The 17213-nt window shown below is 37.5% G+C and overlaps 1 protein-coding gene across 1 annotated transcript; it reads right to left on the bottom strand.

Moving 5' to 3' along the window:
- Positions 1–4004: 4004 nt before the first annotated feature.
- On the bottom strand, positions 4005–17213 carry LOC143527805 (uncharacterized). Its single transcript, XM_077023103.1, has 19 exons — positions 13231–17213; positions 12908–13092; positions 12490–12661; positions 12114–12361; positions 11491–11674; positions 9555–9738; positions 9222–9400; positions 9062–9131; positions 8807–8937; positions 8616–8650; positions 8362–8530; positions 8017–8115; positions 7875–7915; positions 7459–7581; positions 7198–7293; positions 5433–5561; positions 5262–5301; positions 5018–5141; positions 4005–4344 (listed from the first exon to the last, which is right to left on the bottom strand). Exons 1-19 carry the CDS (start codon positions 17084–17086, stop codon positions 4125–4127), a joined length of 6285 nt encoding a protein of 2094 aa, XP_076879218.1. The 5' UTR covers positions 17087–17213; the 3' UTR covers positions 4005–4124.

The raw sequence follows: 17213 nt of genomic DNA, 5'->3' as shown, positions 1-17213 counted from the left end.
AATCTCTATCTACTACAACTTCACTGAACTATTACCACAGAAAATATGTGCAACTTAAGATATGCAATACAAGAAAGGTGTCTATGAAGCTGTGAGGATGTCTTAGATTCAACATTTTCCTCCAATTCCAAAGTTCAAGTTACTTTTGCTACATGTCTTACAGACAACCACAAAATGGTCCTATGAGAAAAGTTTCTCAAAAAAATTACAATGGTCCACAGCTTAATATACAAATACTGTTGAGAAAAAAGCCTAGATTGTTCCACAGAACGTGTAAAATATAAATGTTTTTTTCATTCAATCACACATTCTTACTCAATATGCTGTTGAATAAATTGAATTAGTAAGGACATGGAGATGAGACTTTTGTCATTAGAGTGCTGTATTAGACTACAGTTTAGGGCTTCATTTGCAAAAAGCAGTGTAGTGTTAAGATCATCTTAAATAGAGAGTGTTCAGTATGATAGATGACAAGATGATCGAAGGATGATTGATTGTTCAATGATTGATGATCTTTCATACATTTTGGGACACCTGGCTGTGAATATAAAATTACCGTAAGCCTGGAAAACTTCTATATAATTGTGTTTACCAATTCACTTCAACAGTAACTCTCTTTATGCAGCTCCGGCATTATCTTTGCATGATCTCTGTGCCATGCAGCCAACATTAACTTATAAATATATATACAATTAGCTAGCCCCTGATGATCACATAGCCCTGATAACACCAATTAGTGTTTAAATAAATAATTGGATATGGTTTTAATTTCGGTTCAGCAGACCACCCTTATAAAGAAGATCATTTGATAAACATGTTGTTCAGCATGTCAGCACAAAGAAATAGTCACATAGAATTGAATCATCTCAAAGAACAAAAACTGGCTATTTTAAAGTTTTGAAGTAATGAGTAATTAATAGCTAGTGGGGTTTCAAATAAATTTGCTGCAAATAGATCTGCTGTGTAAACAGAGCACTTGCTCTGAATCTCACATTTTTTAGACTACTCCAGTACATTTCCTGAAAACCTGTACAAGAAAATGGAACTTCTGTGTGCAGACAGTGATGTTACAGTCAGTGCTTTCCCTCCCTTAAATATATTCCCCTACAGCACATCATGCTGCCTACAACCAGTTGCGATAGGCATATGCATTCACTGAATATGAAAGTATGTGATATGGTGAACTGTGCAGATGTCAAGCATGACACAAGGAGTTAACTATGAGGAAACAAAAACTCACTGCTTAATCAAACCAATAAACCCATTTTCTCTGTTTGAACTGTACAAACACTTTACTCTTAGGCAACCAAGCTGTGGTAGTCAACATTCTCTATGGTGTTGTCTGTGACTATGCAGTCTTTCATAGTGGGTTATTAACAATCAGTGCAAGCTTTAGTTATACTTGTACATTTTCTATGATATTTTCATACATTTTTCATAATTTTTTTATCTAACACATTTAAGGCCAGCTCTGTTTTAGAAACAATGGTCAGAAAGTGATATTCACAAGAGTAAAAGCAATGATACTTTCAGTCAAATTGATTAGAGCAGAGGACCTTAAAATGATTGTATTACTCAAAATACACTGGTTTTACAGTGTGATGTCACAGCATGAACATTCTGAATGTCCTTAAAGTTGTATTCTTGATTCAAACAGACATAATTTTATGCTCTGCTGAGTTTTACAATTATTATGAAGCACCATGTGTCAGTTGTTCTCAATATGAGAAAATATAATAATAATAATAATAATAATAATAACAATAATAATAATAATAATAATAATAATAATAATAATAATGATAATAATAATAAATAAAAATAACAATTATGACAAAATGGGTGTGATCAGCTCTTTCAGGCCCTGCCCTCAATATTCAGAACTATTCAATTACCAGAGGCTATGTGCGTAGTGCCTGTTTGTTCAACTCTCTGAGGAATATTTGGTAACTCACCCCGTCATACTTTACTGTAGGTGGATTTGCTGTTGGTTAATGCTATTATTTCACAGTCACTAGGTAAATAGATGAAGCTTAATATCCTCTTGGAGTAAACTCAGTTCAGGATGCAGGACTGAAATCAATAGTTCGGCAGCGTAATTCAAACACGCAAGGTAATGATTGATGTACTGTACTGACATTTGCCAATAAAGATTAAACTAAGGTGACAGAGGTGAACAGAGAAAAGACATTATGTGAATGTTGAATTGGCTTTGAATTGTATAAATATGTACCAGAGGTGGTACAGAGGGAGGGCCCCTGTACACAGGCAATTTATCATGTTTAAGTTGGTGCTGTTGGTAATTTTTTGATGTGGTAAAGTTACAAAAAGGAAATTCAGAACAACAAGTTGTGAACTGATTTTAAATTCTTAAAAGCCAAAGACCAAAACCAAAGCTAGGCCAAATAAACCTCCAGTTCTAGTTTTGCTGTCAAAAGCAAGCAGTTAGTGACATACACAGATCTCAAAATGGTTTGGTTATATCTGTAGTATTGATAAACAAGAAGACTACCACCTACGGTCTCTTGTCATACAATGACATACACAGCTTAAACAATGTGATGTGTAATGATAAGTGATAAGATGTATAATCATACTATTTAGATCAGATAAATGGAAATATTAATATGATCCAAACAAAAGTTCATAATTGCATTTGGTGGGATGGGGGGTGTCATGTGTTATGTGTCATGAGAATCAGAAACTCTGGCTTGTAGATTTGTTTGCACACTGCCCTACTCTAATATCAACAGTGATTACTAAATATACAGGCCTTTGTCTACTGAGCAGATTCTTTTATGATACTTTTCTGAAAGAGAATGTACATTTCATTTTTACAAGGCCTCCCCCCCCTTTACTCATGTGATGCCCATCCACCCATTTGTGTCTTCCTCTGGGGTGTAGGGTATTGTGGGAGCAGTTGTTAAACCAGCTGAATTACAATAGGTGAATAAATGTCCTGCATTCTTTTTACATATCTAAATAAGAGCTTATTGTTGTATACCCAGCAAGCATTCTGAACAATGAAATTCTTAATCTGTGTTCCTTCCAGCTAACAAATTAATAATATAAAATACATAAATATGACAAAAAAGAAGGAAAAAAAGGATCGATAAGAAAATAGAATATATTATGCACATATGAGAAGTTAAAATCTCATGTGTGAGGTATGGTTTACGTTCATATGAGGTAGGCTGTATTATGCATGTGCAAAAAAGTCATTGCATAGTTTAGTGGACAGTTAAATGTCAAGTGTTCACTGAAATGTAATGATTGGCTATGAGCAGTAAGATGTTAACATTTCCTGTGAAAAAAAAAAAAATTAATAGTAAAGTGTAAAATGTCCCGCTCATAGTATGCCAAGAGTTCAGAAGCAAAAAACATGTGTGTGTGTGTAGTGTGTGTGTGTGTGTGTGTTCACAAGTCTGACAGCCCATGCATAAAAACTGTTCCTGAGCTAGTTTTGTGACTTGTCCCTGAAATCCGTACAGTCCTTTACTGAACCCAAACCAGACTGTGATGTCACTGATCAGGATGCTCTAAATACTAACCCCACAGACATTGCTAACCATTTTAGATGGCATGCCATACTTCTTCAGCAATCTCACATTGATGTGATGTCTTTACCAAATAAGATTTATTGGGTGAGTTTGACTGATTAAAAAAAAATAAAATCTCATTTTATAAAGACCTGGGCATGTGGGCTTAAGAGTATCCATTAAAGCATGTTCTTTAAAACTGTGTTTTAAGAGGTTTAAGAGGTAGTGCTAAGTTTTAATAGTGCCTATATGCTAATAGACATATTCTTGTGTATATTCCTCACTTTAATTCCTGATTATGGTTTCATACTTCTCAGGATCATTGCTTCCTCTGTGCTAAAACATTATTTCTGTGCATCAGTAACTTCATTCATTTCATTTGAATATATTGCCCTTTCATACAAATGAGATATGACAACATGTTAATTGCTGACATTTATTGAATTTTAAGCATCAGAAAAAAACAATATTAAATGAAAGACAAAGACAAAATATTCAGAGAGATGTGGTCAGATGATCCAGGAAAGCAGAATGGACTGCAAGCAAAGTCATAGATGGGTTTGTATTGATTTGAGCAGATTGAAGTTACTCCAAGCCAGACCACCGCTGCTTGCGTTGCTGTCTGAGCGTGGCAGTCTCCTTTACTGTGCATTCTGTCTCCATGCAGCCACACTTTTCAATAAAGATATAGCTGTGTATGACCTTAGATCCATCTGAACACAACAGTTCTGCTTCTTTCTTGCTGGTAACCAATTCCTGGCAACAGGAACATGAATGCTGCATTGCCATGGCTTGCATAGAGTATCTGAGGAGGTTAGAAAACAGGATGTGAATATTTTTTCCCAGATTCTACAGGACAATACTAAACAAATTCCTCTGCAAAATAAGTTTCCAATATTAACTTAGCAGATATTTAGCAGGCATGTATGCTGCCCCTTAGCGGCATTTCCTGGCCACTGCATAGTGTTTCTTTGTTCATTGCTTGGTTTAAAAGTTATTGGTTTAAGAGTTCTAGAGGTGCTAAAATAACCTCAAGTAATTTTTTACTTTATTACATATATTCTCTATAACTCTGAGCATTTAGCCTCCATCTATGCTCTTCATATCCTACTTCAAATAAATACTTTTTTTTCATTATTGAACATTTCTGCATTGTTCACATTTGTTTATGTAAGGGTAAAATGCTGGTTAACAAGAATGTAAAATACTATCTATAAAAAATAGTAATTTCGGGTAGTTACATTTTGGTCAAGTACATTGAAAATCGTTTAATTACATTAGGAAATCTATGAAAGATTTTATAGTGTAATTAAAACCATGCATTGTAACCATGTAATTAAAACCATTTTACAAAGGAATATCAGTAGAAAAAATGGAGTAAAAATTACACAAAATGTGTAAAAATGTGTGTTTTTCTAAGATTTAGCACAGGAATATTTTAATGGAACTGTGATGGAGATTTTCTTCTTGTCACTCACGCGGAAGATGTGCTACAGGAGCCTTCACAAGTTGTCATCTCTACTTGTTTTGCAGTCCTGCAACCGTTACTCTCAAGGTATGTGGACGACTTGCTAACATGGCAATTCTTAGTCTTGTTTATACCTGGAGAGATCAAACATTTTCATTTTATCAATTTATATTACATTTACATATTTATATGTAAATATAGTTTTACAAAAAAAATATGATTTTTAAATTTTTTGTTTGATTTCAAATACTTACAGGTAATGCAGCAACCATTAGGACCAACAACTACTGTTCCCTGCATGAAATAAAGAAAATGTATCATGAAGCTGTAGGAATCATTTGATTTAAATAAAATTTTTTGAGTAATTGCGTCAGTTTATTCTTTATGTTTTTGTGCCTGTTTGTGTCTGTCTGAGGTCAACTTACAGGAATGCAGTCCTCTTCATTGATCTTTGGACAAACAATTCTTGCCTCAATTACAATGAACTGCGAGCCAATTTTCACACATTCAAACTTCATACACTTATTCCCGGATGGAGTCCAGACTTGACCAGGCTAAGGAGAAACAGGAAAAATCACAAAGTATATTGTGAACAACAGACTGACAAAAGCTGCATACAGAGAAGTATGCTTACTATGTGAAATGTCACAGGAAGTAAGATTTAGGAAGAGAATGTGACTGTGCAAAACACTCAGATGTACTGTAGGTGAAATGACAGCAGTGAGGGAGCTGAAGGCTGAAGCTGCACATTTCCAGTTCAAAGAACTGAAAGTAGATTGGGCGTAGTGTGCACAAAAGGGATAGAGTACTGGATAGAATTTGTGAGAGATCTGAATGATGAAGTACAGTGTATTACAATGACCTCATGGACAAGAAGCTTTCTCCAGGACAATATTTAGAAATATATAAAAATGTATCATCCTGATAGACCACCAACAACCGGCGTACAACCTACAACCATTTAAAAATACCAACACCCCCAGCCAAATGTCATGTTTACTTCTCCTCAATTTTGGGACAAAGAGAATCCATGTCTGTGGACAATGACATGAATAAAGGACAATGTGTGTTCTTTACTTCAGTGCCATGTGATGTTGATGTTTTTGACTATTGTTCAATAATAATGGACAAACTGAAACTGAGTTTAGATTTAGTAACTGCAGTATTTCTTCCTGTCTTAATTTAAACAGCTTAGAATACTCAGTGATCATCATTTTGCTTAATGTTAAAGGAAATTTTTGAGCACCCATTTTCTTTCTGTGAATATAATACCATTTTGTAGAATGAATCATATTGGATATGCAGCACACGTTGAGTGACCCCTGCTCCAGCTTTCATGATATCAGTACCATGGACAGCATATGCACAATTCTATACAGCCTAAGAGATTAAATCAAAAAGGTCACCCCATTGACTGTATATATAATGGACGGTAAGTCACCGTTGACTCCCATTGTGAGTTTTTGAAGCCACCAAGATGGCCGCACGGACGCTGCCATCTTGAAAATTGGAGCCAGAGCATGCGCATTAGAACCGGTAGGCAGGACAGTATCTCCGCCAGAGACCGTATCTCCGCCCCGACATTCATTAGGATATGCCCACCAGTATAGAAACTTTTGACGTTTTACAAAATACGTAACGTATTTACGTAACAAACGTAAAAGGTTTTAATACTGCTGTCGAGAGTTTTGATGTTGAGCGCGTTCACGTTTGAGCGTCTGGTATTAGATGTCAAACAACGCAGCTATTAACTGTCAATCACCTTATCGCCACACCCCTTTAAATAACACTTAATAACTTCTATAAAATCTGTTTATCACTGAGAAAAACACTGGGAGAGATACTAACGCAATGGGGTGTTATAGAATTGACAACATATAATTGCTCAAAAAACTTATTTTACGTGTAATAAAAACTGAAAGTTTCTCGTCCGGCCCGTTCACTTACATGGGAATGGGCAGGGTTAAAAGTTGTACTGCAGACAGCCACTAGAGGGCAGCTGACTAACGGAGGCTTCACTTTTCACTCGTGTCGTCCAGTCCACTTATATATACAGTCAATGGGTCACCCACATTAAAACAACATTTGTGTTGTTTGTGTCTGAGCAGTGAGTATACTACTCACTATATACCAAATAAACATGATGTTAATGGTCAGAATGTGCTGCTGGTCAGTGTATTTGAAACTCACTTGGATGGTTTCAGTGATGTTGTCAAATCTGGCCACACAGCTGTTCTGCACACAGCGTCCACAGCATCCTCCTACAACTGGCTGGTATGAATACCCCTTAAAATACAGAAAAAACAGACTGAATGTAAGATGAACAGAAAAACATCTTTATTCTTACACTTAATTTATTTCTGAATAATATTCAGCTTAATTTAACGAGGGTCTTTTAACTGGCAGCTGTGTTTTATGTAATAGTCAGATGGCACGGATGCCACTTCTCACCAGTGGGCAGTGTGTTTCACATTGAAGAGGATGGCACTGAATTTTGAGCAGGCCACTTTGGGAATCAGTCTGATTAGTACAAAGACACTGCTCACATTTATTCACAGGAACAGGTACACCAGGCTGTAACAAACAGAAAAGAAAAATGAATGGAATATATAATATTACATGGTTCTTTATCATCATTACATGAATTGGTTGGCCAACAGTAAATCTGACATTGAACAGAATTGATGCATTGAATCTTAAGGATATTAACTCATGCATTACATTTTAAGGAGAAAGATATCACTGCCATAATTATTTAAAATTTGACCACACTGAATTTTATCTACACTAGCTTTGAGCTTCACTTTGCTACTTCATTTTTTTTTATAAATTACATTTTGGTGTATGTCACCTCAAAGAAGTCTTACCGTATATTGAGAGCCGTTGAACACACAGACTTTTGTAGGTACTGCAAAGATAAGAGAGAGACGACAGTGGATTGGTTACATGTCCACGTCTATGAAATATCTAGGAGGAACCTAGCAGTTACACATACTAATGCACACTCACCACAGCTGTAGGATGGGCAGCAGACTCCCATTTTAATAATCTGAGTGAATCCAAGAGGGCAAGTGTGGCTTTCATTGGGACAAAGATGGCCATCACATACTGTGAATGGATCATAATCAAAGTAATACAAACATGTAAATCAATACTGTTATATAGCTGTTAATAATAGGTTAATTTAATATATATTATATATTAAAAATATACATACATTAAAAATATGTCATTATATGTTGGGTACTTGCTACTACTTTCAGTAGAATCAGAAGCAAAACCTTTGTTTGTCTGCATTCAGTGTTTCTGCAGTAACATGTAAACCCATCATGTCATCTCTGCCATATGACTTACCACATATGGCTTTATGGCAGCACCCAACTGTTTCCGTGATTTCCACCTGACCCTTCTGATCACATTTAACAGGTTCTTGTGTAGGACAGGAGAGAGCCTCACAGGACACAGTCAAGCTCTCTGCATGACATGTGCACATCTTACAATCTGTAATCCATGTCTCGCCAGCCTGAGGACAATTTGCATTTTATTATAAAACTACATTGAGAATGTTGAAAGAAAACAAGTGAAATACCTAAATCTTCTTGTCTTACCATTTTCCATTGTTTGTTAGGCAACCTGCAAATGCCTAATAATAATTTAAAAAATAGGGAGATTATTAGTTCAATTCATTTGGGGTGTGTTGAATAAAAACAACCTCTACCACTATCATACTTGCACTGACAGACCAGTTCTTTTTAATAAAGTTAGTTTGAACTTTGGACATACCACAGTAAGAACTTACTGCAGTTAGGAAGACAGACATTCATATCTGGGGCCAATTGTGTAGTGCCTTCTGGGCAGTAGCAGCCTTCCCAGTGCATGGTTTCCAAAGCACTGAAAGCATTTCTGTCACTTATAAATTTCAAGTTAAACCTGCAATGGTAGGGCAAAAAGTGGTTGTCTGTATATACATCATTGAAAAGCATAATTGTTTATATGATTTATTATTCAGAATGTCTTCAAAGGAATTGTGTCTTTTTATTTTATTTCAGGGTACCTTGCATCACAGGTTTGTGAAATTTGAGGACCACAAGGTTTGTATACTGTGGGGGCTTCACATTTGAAATCTGCATGCATAAAACATAGATGCTCGTGACCACTGTTAGTGAATTTTAAAATTCAACTGTCTTACCGCAAACATGCTTTACTACACTCACCACATACTCCATCTGTAGCTCCTCTCCAGTCGACACAGACTCCTGCTAGAGCACACTGGTCTGCATACAGCTGCAAACTGACACAGCCTATCGTTGCGCTGTTCGTGTGGCACACGTCAAAGTTGCAAGCTATCTCATAGTACTCATATGGAATAATCTTGTGGCACGTCTCAAAGACCCTGTTAAAAATCATTTAAACATATGGAAAGGTACATTTTTATTTGAATAAATATTTAAGAAACAATTACATTTCTATGGCAAAAAAAGATAAATATAGTAAATTATAGATCAAAAACAGGTATAAAATGTTATAGTTTTGGCAGTAGTACTTACTTGCTGCTAATAATATCACAGACTGGAGAAGGTGTGCATGGTACAGGTGTAGGCACAGGTACTGGTGGTGGGCAGTAGCTGTCATTATCATGAACTTGCCAGAAGGGAGCCATTTTTTCGCAGGATGAAATAACAGTACCATTTGGTAAACGGCAATCATCTGTGCGGTTATTATCACATGTCCCTAAAATACATAATAAAAATAGGCATTCAAACTTGGTGAACTTGTGTCATACCTGGCTCCACACCTACCTCTCAGTCATGTCTTTTCCTTTAGCTCCCCTTTTCTTTAGTTGCCATGGTTTTTCTTCGGTTTGTTCACTCCCCGTTTATTGTTTGCAGCTGTCCCTTGTTTCTGTGTTCATTTGGCTTGTTATTTAGTCCCTGTCCTGCTAGTAGTCCCTTGTGGGTCAATATCCGTACATGTTGCTTGTTTCCCCACTCGGTTCTTGCACGTTATTCCTGGTTTGTGTCCTTGCTCTCATAAATTATGTCTCGTTCTACATTCTCTGTTCACGCTTTAATATCTTGTCTATCTCTTTAGTGTTTGTTGCTCATGTACTGTATCTGCTGAGTTTAGATGCCCTGTTTGTGTTTGTGTTATTTGTTTGGTTAGTTTAGGTTCTCTGTTTGTTCCCTTGTTGGTTCCTTCCTGTTAGTACATGCTCCTGTTTCCCTGTACACGTTCATTAGCCTAGAAACACTGATATTACTCTCCTCCATTGACTGTATATGCTCTCCTCTCATTGGTTATTGCCTGGTAGTAGCAAGGCTAGCACCCTATCGCACCATTACAACTTTGTATGTACAAAAATGGCAGAATTATACATTTTGTTTCTGCAAAACAGATGTTTATCTGAAATACATTTCTAAATATATTTTTATAGTTCTGCCAATAAAATCGTTACGCAGTTGCAATAAGTTGCATCAAAAACAAAATTGTTAAGAAAAATATATTCTACAAGTGGAATGCTGATGTAGATAATTCATGATATATTTATGAATCTGAGCCATGTGAAATATAATTTTTTTTGTTTGTTTTACAGGAAGGCAAAATGTTGTTTTTAATGCTTCTGTATACATTTTCCAAAATATTTTGGGAGAGGAGAATGCTATGAAAGTATCAAACATGATGACACTAATAAGAAAACATAAGATCAAGTCAGTGTATCACGGTGTGTTTGTTGTTGCTTCCATTCATGTCCATATATGTACTTCCATGTGTCTTCTGGTGTGTGTGTGAGTTTGTGGCTCAATCCGAAATGGCATACTTAAGCAGTACACACTAAATTTCAATGCATTATATTCTGCTCAACTGTTAAAGTAGTACATTCCTTCAATAAGTGACTGGGCAGTATGCATACAGCCTCGGACATACTACATCTGCCATTTTACCTATATCACATGACATCACATGATCATGGATAGGACAGTGTGCTGCAATGACATACTTCAAAATGGCACAGAATAGGACCGTAGGACCGTACTTTTCATTTATTGTTTACTATTTAATGCATACTATGTGTTCGGATATACTACCCTATATTGCATACTGCTTTAGCGTAATGTATAGGAGGGAAGTACGGCATTTCGGACGGAGCCTGTGTTATTCTTGTCTCCAGCTCCTTGTCTCATTAAAGTCATGTCATGCACCCATGTCTTGTTTTGTCTGTGTATTTAAGTGTATGTGTTAGTCAATGTCTGTCAGTTATTGTTTTGCATTCTATGTTTCGACCAGTGCTAATAAACGGTATCCTTTGCTAATTAAACAAATACGTTTACATTTGACTACGTGTTGTCTTGGCTTTTTGCCTTATCCTCGCCACGTTACACTGTGATTTTATAGTAAGTGAAAAAAGTAACAAATATCAAGTGCATGGATTAAAGGAATATTTCAGTAGCAAATATGACTTGAACAAAAAGACCAGAAACTTACCACACTGTCCCTCAGTATTACCATGGAACTTTTGCCATGGGAGATTTATAAAAAACATCATGCCAGCGAAGGTCACTTGTGCGCCAATTTCTGGTATCACTAGTAGTGACTCAATGCCATTGTCTGTGATTCTGAAGTCTTTGTTCTCATATGGTAGCATCTCTCGCTTGTGATCAATGTAGATCTACATCAGAAAAGAGGGAAATTTTTTCATTATCTAGAGTATATTCACATGCTACACAATATACAGTAGTATCTTTATTAACTTGTGCCAAGTGTCATTAACTTGTGAATCACATAAAAAAACTACATTCTTACAAAAAATAACACTTGGCAGAATTAATCAGAATTATTCCATCAACCCAAATGCAACCACACAGGTCAACAGCTGCACACCACACCACATCACTGAGACTGAAATTATAGCAACAAAATCTAGTTTTGGAAAATAAAATAATGGCTCATTGGGTTGAGCTCCTAATAATTCCTTATTAAGAGTGCCCTCGAAATCTCTTAATTAATCAGAAATTTATATTTTATCAAAAAAAAGGTGATTTATGCTTCAGCAATTCAAAAGAACGCTACTTTTACAATTGAATGATAGAAATCATTAAGTTTCTTACCAAGTTTGTGACAACTCCATTGGAAACATTCTGTGACATATTAATCACATAGGATTTGTAGTAGACTGTCAGAGACTTAGGACAGGACAGACCATCTTGAGAACCACAGTAGACGTTGTCAATGATGACACTGAAGTTATATTTTGGATTTATTTCTTTGACCAGGACATAAGAGCAGTTTCCTTGAAATGGATAGTATGTTCCATCAAAAGTAATGTAATGTGGATCACCAAAACCTCTGCAGGTACCTAAACAAGACACAATACACCCATTATATTTTAATACAGCAATAGTGAGAGTGTATTACAGTGCGCAGAGAAAACCTTTATTGGATAGAATTGATAAGCTGAGGCTGTCAGTAATGTAATATACTCACATTGGCAATCATACTCAGAACAGCACCCAGATGCATCAGTGACTTTCTGTGGTGGGTGATTGTTAACACACACAGGCAAAACTGCAGGCTCACAATGTTTATCTTCATGTTTGATTGTTCCATTAATGCATGTAATATTGGAACATTTCCCATCTGGTATAATTTCACCATTCTGAAAAAAACAAACAAACCATAATTATAGTGAATAATCAAAGCTAACATTGAAATTTCCTTGAGAAATTAATAGGATCAAGTATAGTATGACCAAAAATAAATAAATTGAAATTATTCATCAATGTTTGACTGATGAATTATATCAAAAGGCAGATAAAAGTTGATTCAATGTAGACAGAAAATAAAATACAGCTGAGTGGACTGATTATAATGGATAACTGGATGGGACTATGTGATTTATTACCTTTAGGGGTGGCTTGTGTTTGTCACAGTTGCCTTCCAAAGGAGCCGTAGTTGGTGTTGATGTAGTTGTACTTACAGGACATGGAGATATGTTTGATTGGACAACACATGCATCATGATCAGTCTCAACACATGTTGCAACATAACACCAACCATCAGCATCACTTACATTATAAACAATGGAACCTGACATAAGAGAAAAAACAAATTGAAAACATAATCAATACAGTGATTAAAAAATGGAAATAAAACTGTAATAAAATAGATGCTTATAATAAAGCATATTTAAAAAGCAAAAAAAAAATCTAAAAAAAACTGTATTACCTGGAGATACATGCTTTCCATTAATGATGCAGGCACAATTGTGGGAGGGAGTCAATGTTTTGGTAGATCCAGTGATGATATTAAAAGTTGTAGATGATGATTTTAATGGTGTAACTGATGTCAGTGTTGTTGTGGAAGAGAGGGGGGTTGATGTAGTTGTAGGTAATGTTGGTGTTGGGCAATGTGTTTCACAACAGAGTACTTTAATCTCATAGTCAAAGCACTGCTGTTGAAGACCCTGGTTTTGGTTCAGACATATCAATCCATTCTGTGCATTACAGATTACTGACTGACCTAGCTGTGAAAGTGGCAATGCAGGGAAGAGTTTTGCTCTGCACTCCACTTTAGTCGGACTGGAACAGATGTTAGGATAAATGTTACTAATCTTTTTAATGGGTACTATTTCACCACCATTGGGACCTGTTGTAGGAGGACCAAAGTCCATCCAACCTGACCATTTGCAAGACTTGGTGCATCCTCCCGTTGTTGGGGTAGGGGTTGGTGTTGTTGTGGTTGTTGTTGTGGAAGTTGAACTTGGTAAAGTGGTTGGTTTTGTTGTTGTTGTTGTTGTTGGTGATGTGGTGGTTGGCGTTGTTGTTGGACTTGGACCACTTGTTGTTGGGCAATTTGTTTCACAACAGAGTACTCTAATCTCATAGTCAAAGCACTGCTGTTGAAGACCCTGGTTTTGGTTCAGACATATCAATCCATTCTGTGCATTACAGATTACTGACTGACCTAGCTGTGAAAGTGGCAATGCAGGGAAGAGTTTTGCTCTGCACTCCACTTTAGTCGGACCGGAACAGATGTTAGGATAAATGTTGCTAATCCTTTTAATGGGTACTATTTCACCACCATTGGGACCTGTTGTAGGAGGACCAAAGTCCATCCAACCTGACCATTTGCAAGACTTGGTGCATCCTCCCGTTGTTGGGGTAGGGGTTGGTGTTGTTGTGGTTGTTGTTGTGGAAGTTGAACTTGGTAAAGTGGTTGGTTTTGTTGTTGTTGTTGTTGTTGGTGATGTGGTGGTTGGCGTTGTTGTTGGACTTGGACCACTTGTTGTTGGGCAATTTGTTTCACAACAGAATACTCTAATCTCATAGTCAAAGCACTGCTGTTGAAGACCCTGGTTTTGGTTCAGACATATCAATCCATTCTGTGCATTACAGATTACTGACTGACCTAGCTGTGAAAGTGGCAATGCAGGGAAGAGTTTTGCTCTGCACTCCACTTCAGTTGGACTGGAACAGATGTTAGGATAAATGTTACTAATCCTTTTAATGGGTACTATTTCACCACCATTGGGACCTGTTGTAGGAGGACCAAAGTCCATCCAACCTGACCATTTGCAAGACTTGGTGCATCCTCCCGTTGTTGGGGTAGGGGTTGGTGTTGTTGTGGTTGTTGTGGAAGTTTGAGTTGTTGGTGTTGTTGTTGGTGTTGTTGAGGTTGTTGTTGTGAAAGTTTGAGTTGTTGGTGTTGTTGTAGTTGTTGTGGAAGTTGGAGTTGTTGGTAAAGTTGTTGGTTTTATTGTTGTTGTTGATGTTGGTGATGTCGTAGTGGTTGGCGTCATAGTTGTTGTAGGACTTGGACCACTTGTTGTCGTAGGACTAGGGCCTAATGTTGTTGTAGGAATTGTTGTTGGGCAATTTGTTTCACAACAGAGTACTCTAATCTCATAGTCAAAGCACTGCTGTTGAAGACCCTGGTTTTGGTTCAGACATATCAATCCATTCTGTGCATTACAGATTACTGACTGTCCTAGCTGTGAAAGTGGCAATGCAGGGAAGAGTTTTGCTCTGCACTCCACTTCAGTTGGACTGGAACAGATGTTAGGAAAAATGTTACTAATCCTTTTAATGGGTACTATTTCACCACCATTGGGACCTGTTGTTGGAGGACCAAAGTCCATCCAACCTGACCATTTGCAAGACTTGGTGCATCCTCCCGTTGTTGGGGTAGGGGTTGGTGTTGTTGTGGTTGTTGTTGTGGAAGTTTGAGTTGTTGGTGTTGTTGTTGGTGTTGTTGTGGTTGTTGTTGTTGTGGAAGTTTGAGTTGTTGGTGTTGTTGTTGGTGTTGTTGTTGTAGTGGTTGTTGTTGTGGAAGTTTGAGTTGTTGGTTTTGTTGTTGTTGTTGTGGATGTTGTTGTGGATGTTGTTGTTGGTGATGTCGTAGTGGTTAGCGTCATAGTTGTTGTAGGACTTGGAGCACTTGTTGTTGTAGGACTAGGGCCAAATGTTGTTGTAGGAATTGTTGGGCAATTTGTTTCACAACAGAGTACTCTAATCTCATAGTCAAAGCACTGCTGTTGAAGACCCTGATTTTGGTTCAGACATATCAATCCATTCTGTGCATTACAGATTACTGACTGACCTAGCTGTGAAAGTGGCAATGCAGGGAAGAGTTTTGCTCTGCACTCCACTTCAGTTGGACTGGAACAGATGTTAGGATAAATGTTACTAATCCTTTTAATGGGTACTATTTCACCACCATTGGGACCTGTTGTAGGAGGACCAAAGTCCATCCAACCTGACCATTTGCAAGACTTGGTGCATCCTCCCGTTGTTGGGGTAGGGGTTGGTGTTGTTGTGGTTGTTGTTGTGGAAGTTTGAGTTGTTGGTGTTGTTGTTGGTGTTGTTGTTGTAGTGGTTGTTGTTGTGGAAGTTTGAGTTGTTGGTTTTGTTGTTGTTGTTGTGGATGTTGTTGTTGGTGATGTCGTAGTGGTTAGCGTCATAGTTGTTGTAGGACTTGGACCACTTGTTGTTGTAGGACTAGGGCCAAATGTTGTAGGAATTGTTGGGCAATTTGTTTCACAACAGAGTACTCTAATCTCATAGTCAAAGCACTGCTGTTGAAGACCCTGGTTTTGGTTCAGACATATCAATCCATTCTGTGCATTACAGATCACTGACTGACCTAGCTGTGAAAGTGGCAATGCAGGGAAGAGTTTTGCTCTGCACTCCACTTCAGTTGGACTGGAACAGATGTTAGGATAAATGTTACTAATCCTTTTAATGGGTACTATTTCACCACCATTGGGACCTGTTGTAGGAGGACCAAAGTCCATCCAACCTGACCATTTGCAAGACTTGGTGCATCCTCCCGTTGTTGGGGTAGGGGTTGGTGTTGTTGTGGTTGTTGTGGAAGTTTGAGTTGTTGGTGTTGTTGTTGGTGTTGTTGAGGTTGTTGTTGTGGAAGTTTGAGTTGTTGGTGTTGTTGTAGTTGTTGTGGAAGTTGGAGTTGTTGGTAAAGTTGTTGGTTTTATTGTTGTTGTTGATGTTGGTGATGTCGTAGTGGTTGTCGTCGTAGTTGTTGTAGGACTTGGACCACTTGTTGTCGTAGGACTAGGGCCAAATGTTGTTGTAGGAATTGTTGTTGGGCAATTTGTTTCACAACAGAGTACTCTAATCTCATAGTCAAAGCATTGCTGTTGAAGACCCTGCTTTTGGTTCAGACATATCAATCCATTCTGTGCATTACAGATCACTGACTGACCTAGCTGTGAAAGTGGCAATGCAGGGAAGAGTTTTGCTCTGCACTCCACTTCAGTTGGACTGGAACAGATGTTAGGATAAATGTTACTAATCCTTTTAATGGGTACTATTTCACCACCATTGGGACCTGTTGTAGGAGGACCAAAGTCCATCCAACCTGACCATTTGCAAGACTTGGTGCATCCTCCCGTTGTTGGGGTAGGGGTTGGTGTTGTTGTGGTTGTTGTTGTGGAAGTTTGAGTTGTTGGTGTTGTTGGTGGTGGTGTTGTTGTAGTGGTTGTTGTTGTGGAAGTTTGAGTTGTTGGTTTTGTTGTTGTTGTTGTGGATGTTGTTGTTGGTGATGTCGTAGTGGTTAGCGTCATAGTTGTTGTAGGACTTGGACCACTTGTTGTTGTAGGACTAGGGCCAAATGTTGTTGTAGGAATTGTTGGGCAATTTGTTTCACAACAGAGTACTCTAATCTCATAGTCAAAGCACTGCTGTTGAAGA

Source organism: Brachyhypopomus gauderio, chromosome 12 (assembly GCF_052324685.1).
Source record: "Brachyhypopomus gauderio isolate BG-103 chromosome 12, BGAUD_0.2, whole genome shotgun sequence".
Lineage (NCBI taxonomy): Eukaryota > Metazoa > Chordata > Actinopteri > Gymnotiformes > Hypopomidae > Brachyhypopomus > Brachyhypopomus gauderio.
Note: the sequence above shows the minus strand (reverse complement) of the source record. Positions and strands in the feature narration are given on the sequence as shown.